This window comes from Gekko japonicus, unplaced genomic scaffold, assembly GCF_001447785.1.
Source record: "Gekko japonicus isolate JY-2015 unplaced genomic scaffold, Gekko_japonicus_V1.1 scaffold1996, whole genome shotgun sequence".
Classification (NCBI taxonomy): Eukaryota; Metazoa; Chordata; class Lepidosauria; order Squamata; family Gekkonidae; genus Gekko; species Gekko japonicus.
Genome location: NW_015160894.1, coordinates 124,163 through 140,728, shown reverse-complemented (window position 1 = coordinate 140,728; position 16,566 = coordinate 124,163). Strand labels below are relative to the sequence as shown.

At 47.2% G+C, this 16,566-nt stretch overlaps 1 protein-coding gene across 1 annotated transcript in view; it reads right to left on the bottom strand.

Moving 5' to 3' along the window:
* LOC107120875 (zinc finger protein RFP-like) overlaps nucleotides 1-15,795 on the bottom strand; it is a 25,196-nt gene extending 9,401 nt beyond the window's left edge. Inside the window, exons 1-6 of the mRNA XM_015423641.1 lie at nucleotides 15,382-15,795; nucleotides 8,095-8,190; nucleotides 6,704-6,934; nucleotides 5,697-5,719; nucleotides 2,041-2,156; nucleotides 407-433 (exon numbers count right to left, since the gene is read on the bottom strand). Of these exons, the coding sequence (XP_015279127.1) occupies nucleotides 407-433; nucleotides 2,041-2,156; nucleotides 5,697-5,719; nucleotides 6,704-6,934; nucleotides 8,095-8,190; nucleotides 15,382-15,795 (907 nt within the window). The remainder of the gene's footprint in view (nucleotides 1-406; nucleotides 434-2,040; nucleotides 2,157-5,696; nucleotides 5,720-6,703; nucleotides 6,935-8,094; nucleotides 8,191-15,381) is intronic.
* Nucleotides 15,796-16,566: the final 771 nt, after the last annotated feature.

Below are 16,566 nucleotides of genomic sequence, written 5' to 3'. Positions count from 1 at the left end.
TAGTCCCGCCGAGGTACTCGTTTCCGGAAACCGCAGGGCAAGGGCGGGCGTCTGATCACATTTCCGGTGGTAGCTTGTGGCATCTGGCGCCCGCCCATGTCCCGTCATGAAAAGGTATTTTTTCCCCCCAAGTCTCCACGGGATGCGCACAAGCACCCAATTGCACATGCGCACACTTCGGTAAAAAACCCCACAACCCCCACCGCGCCGCTTCTTTGCCGCGCCACAGGATTTACGTATGATCGGCGGGACGTCTGATCTGGCGGTCGCGCGGTAGTTCGCTCCGGGGCAAACAGCCACGCCTCCCCCCCGCGATATCCGGCCCGTGTGACCGGGGCTTGAGTTAACTTTTGGTTGACCTATGTAATTTCCTAGGGTGGGCACAGAGCTTGATGATGAAAATTACCTTTCTTTGTTGCTTGCTCCAGAGACTCTGTTACATGGAGGAAAAGGTCATACGTTTTGTCAGATACAGCAGTATATCATTTGATGTAAAAACAACAACAATCCTTTCAGATACACACAATACATGATTAAATGCAGCATTTAGATTTGTGTTACACAGATTGATTCTTCTTTTTTTTTTTGCTTAAATCTGGAATCAACAAAAGAAGACCAAAAGAAGAAGAGGATCCCAGCGGGAAGAGGAAGAATCTTTTGTTTAGACTGGTATATTTTGATCCTTGTTGTCACTGGTACTGGGGAAAGTGGTGTGTGCAAACAACAGAATGAAATTGCCACTGTCCTAGGGCTGCCAACTCTGGGCGGGAAGTTCCTGGAGATTTGGGGAGGGAAGAGACCTCAGTGGAGTATAATGCCACAAGAGTCCAGTCCACCCTCTGTTCTAGGCTGACAGCAAAGGATATTATTGACAAATGAGATTGCCAGCTTCCAGGTGGCACCTGGAGATCACCTGCTATCACAATTGATCTCCAGATCATCAAGATCAGTTCCCCTGGAGAAAATGGCTGCTTTGGAGGATGGCTCCTGTGGCATTGTATCCTGCTGAGGTCCCTCCCCTCCCCAGGCTCCACCCCCAAAATCTCCAGGTATTTCCCAACCCGGAACTACCAACTCTATTGACAGAAGTTGATAGCATCTACCTGAAAAAGAATTTGCACCCTTAAAATCTTATATCCCCAAAATCTTGGTTTCTAAGGTTCTATTGGACACGAATCTAGCTGTATCACCTACTAAGTAATCCAGTGTTGTTGTTTTAAACCGGAGGCCTATCTCTGCCTGAGAGAAGAAGATGAAGAAGAGATTGGATTTATATCCCGTCCTTCACTTGGAGTCTCAGAGTGGCTTACAAACTCCTTTCCCTTCCCCTCCCCACAACAGACACCCTGTGAGGTGGGTGGGGCTGAGAGAGCTCTTGACAGAAACTGCTCTTTTTCAAGAACAGCTCTGACAGAACTATGGCTTTCCCAAGGTCATCCAGCAGCTGCAAGCAGAAGAGTGGGGAATCAAACCCGGTTCTCTCAGATTAGAGTCCAACACTCTTAACCACTATACCAAACTATATCAAAGAATCTGCCCTTCTTTCATTTCATAGCTTCTTGGCCCCCTGAATAACACTTTTTCTCAAAATATTTTCCAACTGAGATTATAAATCATGCATCTGATAAGGTGAAGCTACAAATCCGTTAGTGTTTAAGACTCCTGTTCTGTTTTTTGCTGTTACAAAGTAATATGGCTTTCTCCATAGCATTTCATGAGCAAGGCATTTGAGAGGACAACTGCTCTCCATCCTCAGAAGCAGATAAAATGGAGGTGGTGGTGGTGGTGGCGGCGGGGGCGGGCAAAGAGAGTCCACTTCTGCCTCCTCCATGACCTGTAGGTCCGTTTATGGGGCAGGAGAGCAGCCTACCCACAGAAGATCCACTAATCAGAAATGAAAAATGTGATGGTCCTGAAGCTCTCTCTTTGGACTCTCAAGCAAGTTTCTCTTCAACAAGGACCTCACTTTCTTGGAAACCAATTTAGAAGTAGATTATACTTGGAACTGTAGCCATTCCCATTTCTGAGTGACCTCAATACCTTTATACTTCTCCATAACCTTTTCTAGAGCAGCATTTTTCTCACAATAAATGCTGAGGCTGTCTTCCAACCCAGGTGAGAGGACCAGGGCATGTCCCACCTGTTTCTTCGCATACCTGAAAGGAAAATGGACAAGTCTGAAATAACTATTGTCCTTCCATATGTGCAAGAGCAGATACCCCCTTCTAATGAAAGTTATAAAAATATGGTTAAATCGGTCACTAGAATCCCCAAAGGCACGTGTGCAGCCTCTAACTTTGATTTCGGCAGGATCTACTCCAAATCAATTTCATTCCTATGGGTGGTGGGAATAGAAAAAAAAATCTCTAGATTACTGTTTTCTTCAGAATTAAATTGATTAGAATAGAAATATATTGTGGCTGAAAGGGTCTGGTCTTTATCAAACATGAGGATGATCTTTCTTACAGTGGATATATTTGGGAAATTTTGAGTTCCCTGGGATCTCTGGGACAGCCACAAAAAAGCTCTCTATACATGTCCTGCCCACATGCTGACTAAATACACTGAAATGGAGAGAAGATACGGACACACTGGCCCTGCTTCCATGTCCTTGTAATCGCCAGTTTGTCAGCATGGCGCTTATGTGCAGAGGAAGCCTCCATTTGTATGCTCCTTCCCCGTGACCATAAGAAGAGCCCTGCTGGATCAGACCAGTGAAGCTCAATCTTGTCCAGCATTCTGTCTCAGACCATGGCCAACCAGTTCCTCAGGAGGGCCAACAAAAGGGCATAGAGGCTGAGGCCTTCCCCTGATGTTGCCTCCAGGCTCTGGGATTCAGAGGCTTAGTGCCTCTGAATGTGGAGGTTCCCCATAGCCACCGTGACTAGTAGCCACTGATAGACTTCTCCTCCCCAAATCTCTCTGATCTCCTTTTAAAGCTGTATGTTTCTATGGCCATCACTACATCCTCTGGCAGCAAACTCCACATTTTAATTACACTCTGTGTACAGTAGTATTTCCTTTGATTGGCAATGTATGGAAAGCAGCATCCTCCATGTAGACAACCTGGTGATGGTGTGGAGGCAGGGGGTGGGGTAAACGCACTTATGTCCGCTGTTCCTCCCTGAATGATCAGTCCACACAGGAATCATGCGTAGAGAGCCAGAAAAGCAAACAGAAATGGCATGTGAAGCACACATACAGACAGCCACTGCTCCGTGGTGGGGGACATATTCTGCAAAGAGAATGTTGCAAGTGCAAACCCTGGTATTGCTGGTAAAAGGACATTACCAGAACTGGCAAGTCTGCAACAGAGTCTGGAGCAGTGAGCTAGCTGCACAAAAGGCCCGTGGGACACCCTTCATAACGAGAACCAGAATTACGCGGGGGGAGGGAAGGGAATTATATATGCATTCAGCCAGTGTTCCACCAGCTGCACTGGCTGCCAATAGAGTACCGGTTCAGGTTCAAGGTCATAGTATTGACCTTCAAAGCCTTATGCGGCATGGGACCAGCATACCCACGGGACCGTCTCTCCCCATATGTGCCCTGGAGAACCTTGTGCTCTGCTGATCAACATCTACTGGTGGTTCCTGGCCCGAAAGATGTCTGCTTAGCCTCAACCAAGGCCAGGGCCTTCTCTACCCTGGTCCCAGCCAGGTGGAACACGCTCCCAATCAATGGTCCCTCTAATCTGTGGAGTCTTGTGAGCAAAAATTCTACTTTGTGAGCTACAGGCATTAAAGTTGTGAGTGAGCGATTTGGCTCCTGCATAAATTAGTGTGCTCTGGAGCCATCCATCCTGAGCTAAGAAGAAGAAGAGATTGGATTTATACCCCGCCCTTCACTGCCCAAAGGTGTCTCAGAGGGAGGAGTGGGGAATCAAACCCGGTTCTCCCAGATTAGAGTCCGCGCACTTGACCACTACACCAAACTGGCTCTCTAAGCTAAGACAAAAATGTGTGAGCCGGAGGCTAAAGAACTGTGAGCTAGTTCACACTAACTCAGCTTAGAGGGAACACTGGTCCTAATTGAGATCAGGGCCCTGCGGGTCTTGTTACAGATCTGCAGGGCCTGTAAAATGGAGCTGTTCTGCTAGGCCTTTCGCTGAGGCGGCGGACATTCAGTCCATCTCGGCCTCCCCTGCCCACAGAGCTGCCCATAGAACTGCTAATAGAATTGCTAGTCTAATCATCCTGGAAATGTTTACCTGGTTCTGCCATCTTGCTCTACTATTCATTGTACGATTGCCTGAATGTTTTAACCTGTTTTAATCTGATTATTATGTTTATTTATAGCTAATTCTCTTGTGAGCTGCCCTGAGCCCATTTTGGGATAGGGCGGGATATAAACCCAATAAAATAAATCAAAACCAATGGGGCTTAAAAGGATTCTTCTTCTTCTCTAGTTTATTACAAATGGAGTCTGCCCTCCCCACCCAAAACGAATCTTCCCAAGTTTCCTCTTTTCTTTTTGGAAACCAATCCATTAAATCGTCACGGCAAGTGAACTGGGTAGGCAGGTAGGGAGCGAATGCTGGCTGACTTGGAGGCCGTGGGGGTGGTTTGGTCTCTCTCCCCACCTGCCCCAGCTGAGTCAATGAAGAGAGTGGCGTCCTGGCTCCAGGGGGAAGGCAGCTGCCCGCCAGGGGCCTGGGCTGGCTGGGTTGGACAGGGGAAGTGCCCGCTGGAGCCTGAGGAAGTGGCTGCCGTGGACTGGGACTGAGTTGACAAAACTTTTCTCCTTCCTTCCTGCTGGGGTGTGGGGAGGGAGGCAAGCTGAGGTTGAGTGGCCAGGAGGGGGAGGAAGGGGCTCTCATGGGCCACCCGGGACCTGAAGACCTTCTTCCTGCTTCCTCTTCCTGCTTTGGTTCCCCCTTGACCAGCCTGGCCCACTTCCTTCTAGTATCAGATGTGCCCAAGCCGAGCTCCACGGACCGAGCCCTTCAGAAGGTGGTGGGAAGGAAGAAGATCTGGGCAAGGGGTCAGCCTCTCCGTAAGGTGTATGCACAGTGTTGTGTATGGGGGGGGCCCTCTGGATTCCTCATCTTGGGCAGCGATGTGAGTCAGTAAGTGAAGGGGAGTCATTTTGCTTTCCCAGTTCACTTGCTGGTTGCGCTGGGGAGGGAAGGGAGGGCATTTAAAAATGCCTTCTCAGTTCACTCGTGTGCTGAGGCAAAAATCCCTGCGCTGCTGGCTAAAATTTGGTGCGCCAGCACACCCTAGGACAGCTTAGAGGGAACTTTGATTGTGAGGATAAACCAAAAGAGGGCAGAATGATATTGTAAGCCCCTCTGAGTCCCCACTGGGGGGAAAAGGCAGAATATAAATATCTAAAAATAATGAGCGAGATACTGAACACACCTTCCAGAGAGCTATCTTTGAACATTTGTTACCCATGGAGAATATCTCAGCCAACCATTCTTAACCATTAGTTACCATCAGCCGACACTTGATTATCAGTATTATAACAAATCAGGAAGATGTGGCAGAAGTCTCCAAGGGACCATAATAACTTGCCAAGTCAATAAAGGGATACAGTAGAGATGACAGAAATGTGATTTGGATCGAACATTTTCAGTGACCACTGTTCCATCTTGAGGCAGAAAAGAGCCCACTCAAAACTTTCTGGTTTGAATCAACTGGCAAATTTGAACATTTCTTTTACGTCCACAGGAATGAAAAACAGGTACAAACCTGCTCATCGTTCCTTGGATGTCCTGAAAGAAAAAGAAAAAAGTGGATGTCAGACAGAACACATACTGGACTGCTTTTTGTTTTTTGGGGGGGAGAATCAATCTGTCATTGTCCCATTTTTAAAATGCAGTTGTCATTCTCAGAATCATTGTTCCCAAAAATGAAGGAAGCAGGGGTCATTTCATAGAAAAAGAGCTGCAGGACCTCATTAGCATACAGTATGCTAATGAGCGACTAAGCTATTAGCATATACCACGCCCCCTGACATCACCGGAAGTGATGTCAGAAGGGGAAGCAAAACGGGGGGGGGAATCTTCAAAAGCCTCCCCTCCCCTTCCCCAGCTGGCCTGCGGGGGAGGGGGGCGAAGAGAGAAGGGGTTGGGCCACAGAAGGAGGAAAGAGGGAAGGAAAGAGAGAGAGTAGAGAGAAGGAAAGAAGGAAGGAGGGAAAGAAAGAGAAGGAAAGAAGGAAGAAAAGAGAGAAGGAAAGAGGAAAGAAAGAGAAGGAAAGAAGAGGGAAAGAAAGAGAGAAGGGAAGGAGGGAAAGGAGGAAAAAAGAGAAGAGAAGAAGGCGGGAAAGAAAGAAAGAGAGAAGGGAAGGAGGAAAAGAGGAAAAGGAGAGAAGGAAAGGAGGGAATGAAAGAAAGAGAGAAGGAAAGGAGGAAAAGACAGGAAGGAAGGAAGAGGAGAGAAAGAAAAGGTGGGAAAGAAAAGGAAAGGAGGGAAAGATGGCAAAGAGATGGAGGGAGGGAGGCTCTCCCACCCTCCCATCAAGCCCCCGCCACCCCTGTGGATCCCTTACTGCTTTGGCGCGGGCCGGGGAAGCTGGCGGCAAGGCTCTCCAGGCTCCCCTAAGCCGCAGTGCTTCTGCGCAGGCCCAGGGGCCCGGCTGCGGGGCTCTCCGGGCCTCCCCCCAGACACAGCGCTTCTGGGATGCTGGAGCTGTGCTCCGGCGCGCTCTGGCCCCAAAAGACCCCTGGAGGAAGTATCTGTTTTCGCAGTCCCCACCTGTAGAAATTCAGTTGCCGGCTGTTTGCACTTCCCCTCCATTTCTGAGATCAGGCGATTGAGGCGGGAAATCTCCTCAGAGAGTCTGTCAATGTTTTCTTTATTTCGCTTGCCAATCTCTTCCTCCAAGCCTTTCAGCTGGGACAGCCTGAGGTGTTCCTGTTCCTCAAGAAACTTGTGCATTTGCTCAAAGGCAGACCTGATCTTCTGCTTCTCTGCTTCTATTTGTGTCTGAGGGTAAAACACAGAAATTGGGGAAGGAGCAGAAGAAGAAAATGAAGATCACTGAAGGGTAGGGTTGCCAAGTGGGTTTGTAGCGCCAGCGGGGGACTCCTGGCTGGCGTCTGGAGCGCGCGCGCACACAGCACGCACGTCACCTGGAAGTGACGTGACGACACCGGGCATGCTGGGGGCGAGGCCATGACCATACAAGGGAAAACCATAGAGTTTTCCCTCGTATGGTCATGGCCCCGCCCCCAGTGTGCCCGGCGGCGTCACGTCATTTCTGGGTGACGTACACGTCGGGGTGGGGTTCCCCCGGGGCCCAATCCGGCGGCGGCGGGGAAAGGGCCTCTGGGGCGGGGGTTTCCCCGCCCCCCGGGGGGACTTGGCAGCCCTAGTCGTATGAGACCATCACTACACTAACCACTCAGAAATGACATCCACTGAAATCTCTTGAGAGGCCGTTTGGTGTCGTGGTTAGGAGCAGCGGACTCTAATCTGGAGAACCGGCAGTTTTTTAGCCTCCAGCTCACAGATTTTTGTCTTCGCTCAGAAAGGATAGCTCCAGAGCAAACTAATTCATCCAGCAGCCAAATCACTCGCTCACAACTTTAATACCAGTGGCTCACCGAGTAGAAATTCTGCTCACAGGACTCCACAGCTTAGAGGGAGCATTGGTTGTGGGTAGGAAAATGTACTTCACACAAGGAACTGTGGATTTATGGATTGGATCCAGGGAAATATAAGTGAAGGAAATATAAGTGAACTAGGGACTACTTCAAGATACATTAAAGATTTTATTGCTATTCTCTTTCCTGGACTCTCTTTACTCCATTAAGACTATTTCTTATATTTAAACTGCGATTTCTTTGTGCAGCCAGCTGGGTGACCTTGGGCAAGCCACAGTTCTCTCAGAGCTGTTCTCTCAGAGCTCTCTCAGCCCCACCTACCTCACAGGGTATCTATTGTGGGGAGAGGAAGGGAAGGTGATTGTAAGCCATTGTGAGACTCTGAGTGAAGGGTGGGGTATAAATCCAATATTCGCTACTTTTAACTGGAGGTGCCTGAAATAGAACCTGGGACTTCTGCATGCAAAGCAAATGCTCTACCACTGGCCCATGACCCCTATCAGTCACAACACTCATTCTTAACATGCGAGAAACACCTACCAGACATTTCTGCTTTTCGTCCTCTTCCGCTAGTTTCATTTTCAGAACACATTCTCTTTCTTTCTCCAGAGATTTCTGCTGGACTTTGATTTTTTCCTGTACAAAAATAAAGTAAAATAAAAATGGAAGCACTTTGTTCTGGAAAGAGGCCAGGCCCATGTAACACTTGCTGGGAAATTGTGGGAGGTTATAGGAGAGTGGATCTCTTATATTTAAACTGCGATTTCTTTTGTTCCAACAAAAGATAAATTGTTTCGGAGAGGGAACAGAGGACAATATTCAGCTTTCCCCATCTCTCTCTCCCCATTCCCCAACACCTACAGTAACTGGTGGATGTTAGACTTTTCAAAAATGGGTGTTGGCCTGTTGCTTTTGAGTTGAAACATAAGTAAACAAACAAAAAATGTAAATGTTTGTACTTGTCCTTGCTTGTGCCTGCTATAGTGGGCAAAACTGTGGGACTGCAGGACGTTATGTTCAATTTGCCTTTGAATTCAGCTACGTCCCCTCTTCAGTCTTATGCGGCTGCATCATATAAGCAAGCATAAGGTTAAGATCTGTTGTCCCCCAAATTTAAAACTTATTTTGTCATAGCTTTTTATTCATGCCAGCCCTGATCTTGTAAACATTTAATACAATGGGACTACGCAGATGTTTAGTGCAATAGCAAAAATACATTGCAGAAACACACATTACTTACAGATTACACTCAAGTACTGCTTAAAGGCATATGTCTCCAATGCGATTTATAAAAATATCATACATAGAGACTAAATTATAAGTCCTTTAGTATGACCTACATACTCTTATAATGACTGTCAAAGCACAATGGCATCAAGATACATCACACACACATATGTATACACAAAGAAAACCTCTCCAGAGTGAGACCAATACAATGGCAACGTACAGTCCTTGAATACAGTTATCATTTTCTTAATGCTTCTTTTTTTCCATAGCTTTCTGGCCTTGATGGCCACTGCAGAGAGGCTAAGTCACTTTTACGGCTGTGGAAGTTTCATTATCCTCTTCAGAGTCAACATATTCTCACAGAACTAATACAAATATCAAAATAAGCAAAGCATCTTGTATGCAAACCTTCAACACACTTTTCAAAACTTTTTAAATAAGCAACTTAAAGCCTGACTTACCTGCAAAGTTTACCTGTTTTGCATGCCTTCTCTCAGTCCCACATGAGCTGAATTGCATTCCTTTTGGCAAAGATGATGAACCCTCCATATGTGTGTGTATTTTTTCTTGAAGCCATTGGAGACATATGCCTTTAAGCAGTACTTGTGTGTAATCTGTCTTTAAGCCTTGATCTTGTACCTGATCCTGTACCTAGTACCTTGTTTTCACGAGAGGAAATAGCTTTGCAGTTGGGGAATGTTTGTAATATATATCAGAGTTTAAAGGCATTTAACCAAAGGGTTACCCCCTTCCTTTTACTGGCTGTTTTTATAGCCTGCACCTAGGGTGGCCATCTCTGGGTCTGGAAATTCCTGGCTATTTGGGGCTGGAGTTTAGAGAGGGCAGGGACCTCAGCGTAGGCTTCCCAAGTCCCCCCGGGGGGTGGGGAACCCCCCCCACTCGATGGTCCTATTACCCACTGGCCCGGATCAAGGCCGCCGGGGGGAACTCCACCCCCAAAATGCTGGGCACATTGTGGGGGGGGGCGCTCTATGATTCGAGGAAAAACTGTATGGTTTTTCACTTGCTGGGAAATTGTGGGAGGTTATAAGAGAATGGATCTCAATTGAAGCCTCTTACGATCGTGGAATCAGACCAACAGAGGTATAAGCTGTGTTAACTGGCAGACTTGAGGAACTGCTGGTTAATCAAGTAGGTACCTACCACCTGCTCTTACACAGCCTGAGAGCATTAGGATCCTGACCTTGGGCACTGCCCACTGTGCAGCAGTGTGCGTGATGCCCATAGTTCCCTCTGAGCTGCACTATGGGGTGCTGGCATGCAAAAGTTCAACAGGCAGCGCATGGGATTTCTGCTTCTGCTCACAAGACATTTTTGCCTCCATTGGAAACAATGGAGGATGGGGACACCTTTCTTCTAGGGCCCATAGAATTAGACACCCTGGTCCAATCTTTTCACAACTTGTGGGAGCTCTGAAGAGAGGAACTAGCAACTATGCTGCAAATTTGGTGCCTCTAACTAAAAAAAAGCCCCACAGAGCCCCAGATACCCCCAGATTGATTCTCTATTATAGCCTATGGGGCCTACTGACTATAATGGTTTCCATGTGAGGTTAGGCTGGCACTGTACGGTTGCCCACTTCAAGCTGGGCAACTCCTGGAGCAGACTTTTTTTTAAAAGATGCAGCAATAATGGCAGCCCCACCAGATAAAAAATTGCTTCACAAGCCACAAAATCCTGGCTACAGGCCTGATTCTGACTTGCTTCCTTGAGAGCTGGCAGTGGCAGCCAGCATGCCAGTCAACTGAGTCTGCTAATGAGCTTAGTGACAGATACACAGCTTTTACTGTTGACCGTTTTCCTTGTTATCCTCCCGTCTCTCGTCAGATCTGGTTTGAGGCTTTCCGTGCAGTTTTCGTGATTCACCTGGTTGAGGAACAACATGTGAGACAGTTGGTTGATGAAGATTCACCTTTCTGGTTTCCCTGGTCAAGTTGTATGATTCGAGGAAAAACTGTATGGTTTTCCCTCAAATCAGTGGTCCCGCCCCCAACGTGACTGACACAATGATGTAACTTCCGGGTAGTGTCATCACGGCGTGTGTGGAAAGCGTGTGCCAAAAATCTCCAGGATGGGCCCCGGGACTCCCCCGCTCTAAGGTAATTTGCACTTGGCAACCCTACCTCAGCGGGATATAATGCCACAGAGTCCACCCTCCAAAGCAGCATTTTCTGAAGGGAAACTGATCCCTGTAGTCTTGAAATCAGTAGTAATGTTGGGAGATCTCCAGGCCCCACCTGCAGGTTGGCAACCCTACAGGATGTGCCTCAAGCCTGTTGTGTGTTCTCTGCTAACATGTTTTTTTATGCTGCTGAACATCGTTCTTATGATGATTTTATGCTCCTAGCAAGAGTTTGCTACTTTTATTTCTGGTTTACATATTTCTGTTTTGTCTTTTTAAGGAATGCTTTGTGATTTTGATGATTCCGTATTAAATTTTAGATTATGACCTCTCCCAAGCAGATCTTTGGAGAGGCAGGTTCTACATTTTGGAACACAAATGAAACAGAACAATGGTCTCCTCTTGAATCCACCACTTCTTCCTTTTGTTGCTCTTTATGTTATCCAGCAGCTACACAGCTTTATTTTCGGTACACAAAATGCAGTATGAATAGTCATCACCTAGGTTCCCTTTAAGCTGTGCCAGCCTGCGCTGGCACACCAATTTCCCCCGACCAGTGCAGCAATTATTTTCATAGTGCAGGGGTGGGAGGTTCCCTTCCCAATGGCCATGTAGGCCCAGGCCAAGGTATATCTTCGCAGTGCTGTAGGCGGGCGAGCAAAAGGCAATGAAGAGAAGCAGGGGAGAGCAGGGGGCATCTGTGTGTCCATCCCTCCCTGTCCCGCTCTTGCCTGGGCAGGAAGAGATGCACCGCTGCACAGAGAGCCCCCTCGCGCCGCTCTCATCATACTTCCTCGGTGAAGCACCACCGCTGCCGCTCGCCCACAGGTGGCTCCTATGCCTCTGCTGCCTGGCTCGACTCTTCTCCTCTCCCTGCCCTCCTGCATCCCTTTAGCGTGGGACTTGTCCTTGCTTGTGCACCAAAGTGCCAGTTTGGTGTAGTGGTTAAGTGCGCGGACTCTAATCTGGGAGAACCGGGTTTGACTTGCACCTGGCTCACATGACCTTGGGTAAGCCATAGTTCTGATAAGAGCTGTTCTTGAAAAAAGAGCAGTTTCTGTCAAGAGGTCTCTCAGCCCCACCTACCTCACAGGGTGTCTGTTGTGGGGAGGGGAAGGGAAAAAAGTTTGTAAGTCACTCTGAGACACCTTTGGGTAGTGAAGGGCGGGGTATAAATCCAATCTCTTCTTCTCTTCTTCTTCTTGTTCTCGCCACCGCAGCAGCAGCAAGAAGCCCCCTCGGTGGCTCCTGGTGCTGGAGGTTGAGCGCAGAGAAGAAGCCAGGGTTGTGGTGGCTACCCGCATTGTTCCTGGGCCGCACTGGAGCCTGGGCGGGTGGCCTGGCTTTATTTTAAGTGGGAGTGCAGATCTGGGTTCATTTCTATATTTAAAGGGACAGGGCACCAGGAAAACAATGCAATAACCCATTCAGAGACTGGCTTGGTCTTCTCACCATTCTGCTCTGTGTAATAATGGGCATAGGGTTGTCAGGTCCCCCATAGCCACTGGAAGTGGATGGGGGAGTAAGGTTGCCAACCTCAGGTTGAGAAACTCCTGGAGATTTGGGGATGGAGCCTGGGATGGGCAGGGACCTGAGGGGGCCACAATGCCATAGAGTCCCCTCTCCAAAGCATTCATTTTGTCCAGGGGAACTGATCTCTGTAGTCAAGATGAGGTGTAACTCCAAGAGGTCCCCAGGTCCCATCTGGAGGCTGGCATCCCTAGCTGGGTGTGTGTGTGTTATGCAGATGTTTTCTCTCTGTGGGAAGAAGTCAGAAGACTTTCAGAAGAGGGCCTCCTGACAGTTCTGGCTGTCTCCCTTCTGTGTATGCCTGTGGGTGACTTCTCTGTGTATAAGAGAAGCAGGCTGACTGGAAAGTGTAAATGGCTCAGGAACAAACCCAGTTCAACAGCCTCTCTGAATTGCTCAACTCAGGGCCAAGCCATCCAACCTCCAAGTATTACACATCTTCTTTATTCAGACTTGGAGTCTCAGGGCATCTTACAATCTCCTTCCCTTCCTCTCCCCACAACAGACACCCTGTGGAACTGAGAGGCCTCTAAGAGAACTGGTGTGACAGAGCCCAAGGCCACCCAGCTGGATGCATATGGAGGAGTGGGGAATTAAACCCAGTTCTCAGATTACAGTCCACCACTCTTAACCACAGCACCAAACTGGCTTAGAAGGACAGGGTTTAGAAGCACACACCAGTTAGGTGGGGGAAATCAGAGACTGTATTACTTGTTCTCACAATTAAAAAAAAGAAAGGAATTAGCAATTTCAAATTTTGTATTTTTCATTCTTTCTAGTTTGAAAATTGGTGGGCACACGGGGTGTGTGTGCCAGAAGGTAGCCTCGCCTAGTGTGCAAAAAAACCTGGCACCGGCCCTGGCTGGAGCACCCATGCAGGATCGCAGGCCATGGGCAAGTTTCTCCCTCCTCCAAGTCAAGCTTTAGGAAAAAACAGTAATGCACCTTGTAATGTATCCAACCTGACTGTGTGCGAGGCAAGTTCTCCACGCCGTCATGTGAAGCCTCTGAGCTTCGCTCCGGGAGACAATGGCCTGAGCGGATTCTAGCCCACACCAACCAGAGGGCTAGGTTCCTGGTCGGGAACTATGGAACTCTCGGCCACTGTATATAGCCTATCACTGAGTGGGGGGTGTGTTCTTGGGAGTGGGTTTACTGAGCATATAAGTCGGCCTGTGAGCTGAGGTTTTTTGTCTTGTTCTGCACCTATAATAAAAGTATAAGAGCTGAAATCTCTTGCCAGTCTCAGTACTTTTCACACCTTATTTTTTTTCCTGTGGTTTTCTTCAATCTGCTATAAATGCTCCTGCAGAATTTCAGTTCAGAATAGCTCTGTAAATTCCAGGATTCCCAGGTTAAATCTCCTTCCCCAGACCTATATGCTTTCCTTGTATGCTATTCCTTTTGCCACTGGTATTTAGCTGCCAGTGAGCCTTGTTGGTCCCTTGCCACAGAATGCATTTTTATGTTCTCTCTTTCTCGATAATGCAGCAATCTCACTGTGAAGACGGCATTTTCCCAATTTGAACAGAGTTGGCTAATTTTTCAAATAGCATTCTCAGTGTTGGCTCTTAATTAAAATAAAATACCATCACTCTGGAGTTGGCAGGCAGAGGGTGTGTCTGCTTTAGTATTAGAAGGTGGGGGGAGATAAGGCTAAGGCATGAGGCTAGGATGGCTTAGCTAACTTGATGATACTGTTCATGGCTATGATGTATAAAACATTTCTAAAATACAGTTTGAAAGAGTCATATAGTATGTTCCATATAAATATAAATAAGTTTAATATAAATATATGGCTTGTAATACAAATGATAATAGTATATATGTTATGTCTGTATGTTTTGTATGTTTGTACACTGAAATAGGTTTTTTTTTAAATGTCAACCCACTCACAGTTTTAAAGCTAGCACCACTTTTGATTCACAGGGTAAAATTTCTGCTCACAAGACTGCATGCCTTAGAGGGAACATTGGTCATCACCATGTACTGGTGTTGAAAAAGACTAAGAGCATTGTGGGTTCAGTCCAGCATCCTGTTTTCCACACTGGTCAACCAGATGCCTCCAGGAAGCCCACAAAACTGCTTCACTTTGGTAAAATCTGAGATGTTCATTCCAGTAGGGTTACCAGCTCTGTATTAGGAAACACCTGGAGATTTAGGGGATGGAGCCTGGGGAGGGCAGGGTTTGGGGAAGAGAGGGGAGGGTCCTCTGCAGGGTATAATGCCATACAGTCCACCCTCCAAGGTAAAATGCTGAAGCTTATGGCCTTGGCAGGCCAGTTACAACTGCGCATGTCTCTGATACCAGTTAGCTTAGCTAAATGAAGAACAATAACAGCCTGTGAACATATCAGCTATAAATGGATACTTTTGGTATTTCACAGTCTAAGAAAAAGAAGCGCTTATTGTTTAGCTAAAAGAAAACAGTTTACTTGGGAAAGTCCAACCCGCAGGTTTTAACCCAATAGGTGACGGAAATTTGACAACGTTTGATGGAACCAATAATTCTGTTTTATTTCTCTGATGTAATGTGAAATATCTGTACTTATTCATTAATACATTAAAAATTTTTTTGGTCTTCTACTCTACAGGACTGCTTTGTGTGTTTTCTCAGATTGGCCTGGGCAAACACAACCAGGGACAGAGGCTCTGTCTATTAGGGGTACCAACAGGAGTGCATGCCAGGGCTTTTTTTTCTGGGGGAATGCACGGGAATGGAGCTCCGGAACCTCTTTGACAAAAGACCGCTTTGACAAAAATGTTCACAACTTAATGAGTTTTCAGTATACAGACTGAAAACTTCATTTTCCTCTTGAGAGTTTCGGCACCTCTTTTTCAAAAAAACCAAAAAACAAAATAAAGAGCAAAGCCTAAAGTGCATCTAAAAAGAATCTATCAAGAGCGACATCGTTATTTTGTACCTTGTAATCTTGGGAAACCTCGTCGATGGGAAGTATGCTGTGATGTCGGTGTTCTTTGGACCTGTCACACACGCAGCAGATGAGGGCTTGATCATCCAGGCAGAAGAGTTTCAGGGGCTCCTGATGTCTCTCACACAACTCTCTCTTCCCTTCTCTGATTTTTCCTCTCTCGAGTTTCTTCACGAGCTCGACCATATTTGCCAGGTGCCGGTTAGGCCTGAGGCTGCTTTGCTGAAACGTTTTCCGGCACTGGGGGCAGGAAGCCCTGGCACTGGATTCCCTAAAGTACCGGGTGAGGCAAGCCTGGCAGAAATTGTGGCCACAGTCAATAGTCACCGGGTCTCGGAAGTATTCCAGGCAGATAGGGCACGTCGTTTCCTCACAGAGCCCCTGGACAGGACCCGCAGCTGCCATGGCTGCTTCCCTCTCTCTCGCTTGTGAAAACAGCGGAATTACTTTCGCTTCTGGTTTTCTGGACCCCGTTGCAGGAAGGAGGAGGATCTTCAGTGATGTGGAAAAGACAATGAAAAAAAGAAAGAAAACAGCGTAGAATAAGCCGATGTCATCTGTTACAAAATGTTCGTGTGCTGTGGTTTATGTTAAGTTGGGGTTGAGGGGAACATAAGAACATAAGAGACGCCAATGTTGGATCAGGCCAAAGGCCCATCCAGTTCAACACTCTGTGTCACACAGTGGCCAGAAATACCAGTACCATCAGGAGATATGAGCATTGCTCATATCTCTCTTCTTCAGACATTCCATAATATTTTCTCCACTGTTGTTTTTCCCCCTCCCTGTAAGTTTGGTTATCAATGTTAGTGTAAAAATTTCACTTTATATGCATCCGAAGACGTGAATTATGACTCACAAAAGCTTATGCTGAATTAAACTGGATTAAGGGAATGCTTGATTTTGTTCAGCTTACTACAACGGAATAACAAGAGCCAGTGTGGTGTAGTGGTTAGAGTGTTGGACTAGGTAAATGTAAACGTAAAAGTTTCCCTTGCTTGAGAGCCAGTCGAATCCGACTCTGGGGAGCGGTGCTCATCTCCGTTTCCAAAATGAAGAGCCAGTGCTGTCCAAAGACTTTCCGTGGTCATGTGGCCAGCATGACTAAACGCCGAGGCACAGGGAACACTGTTACCTTCCCACTGAAGCGGTATCTATTTATCTACTCACAATTTC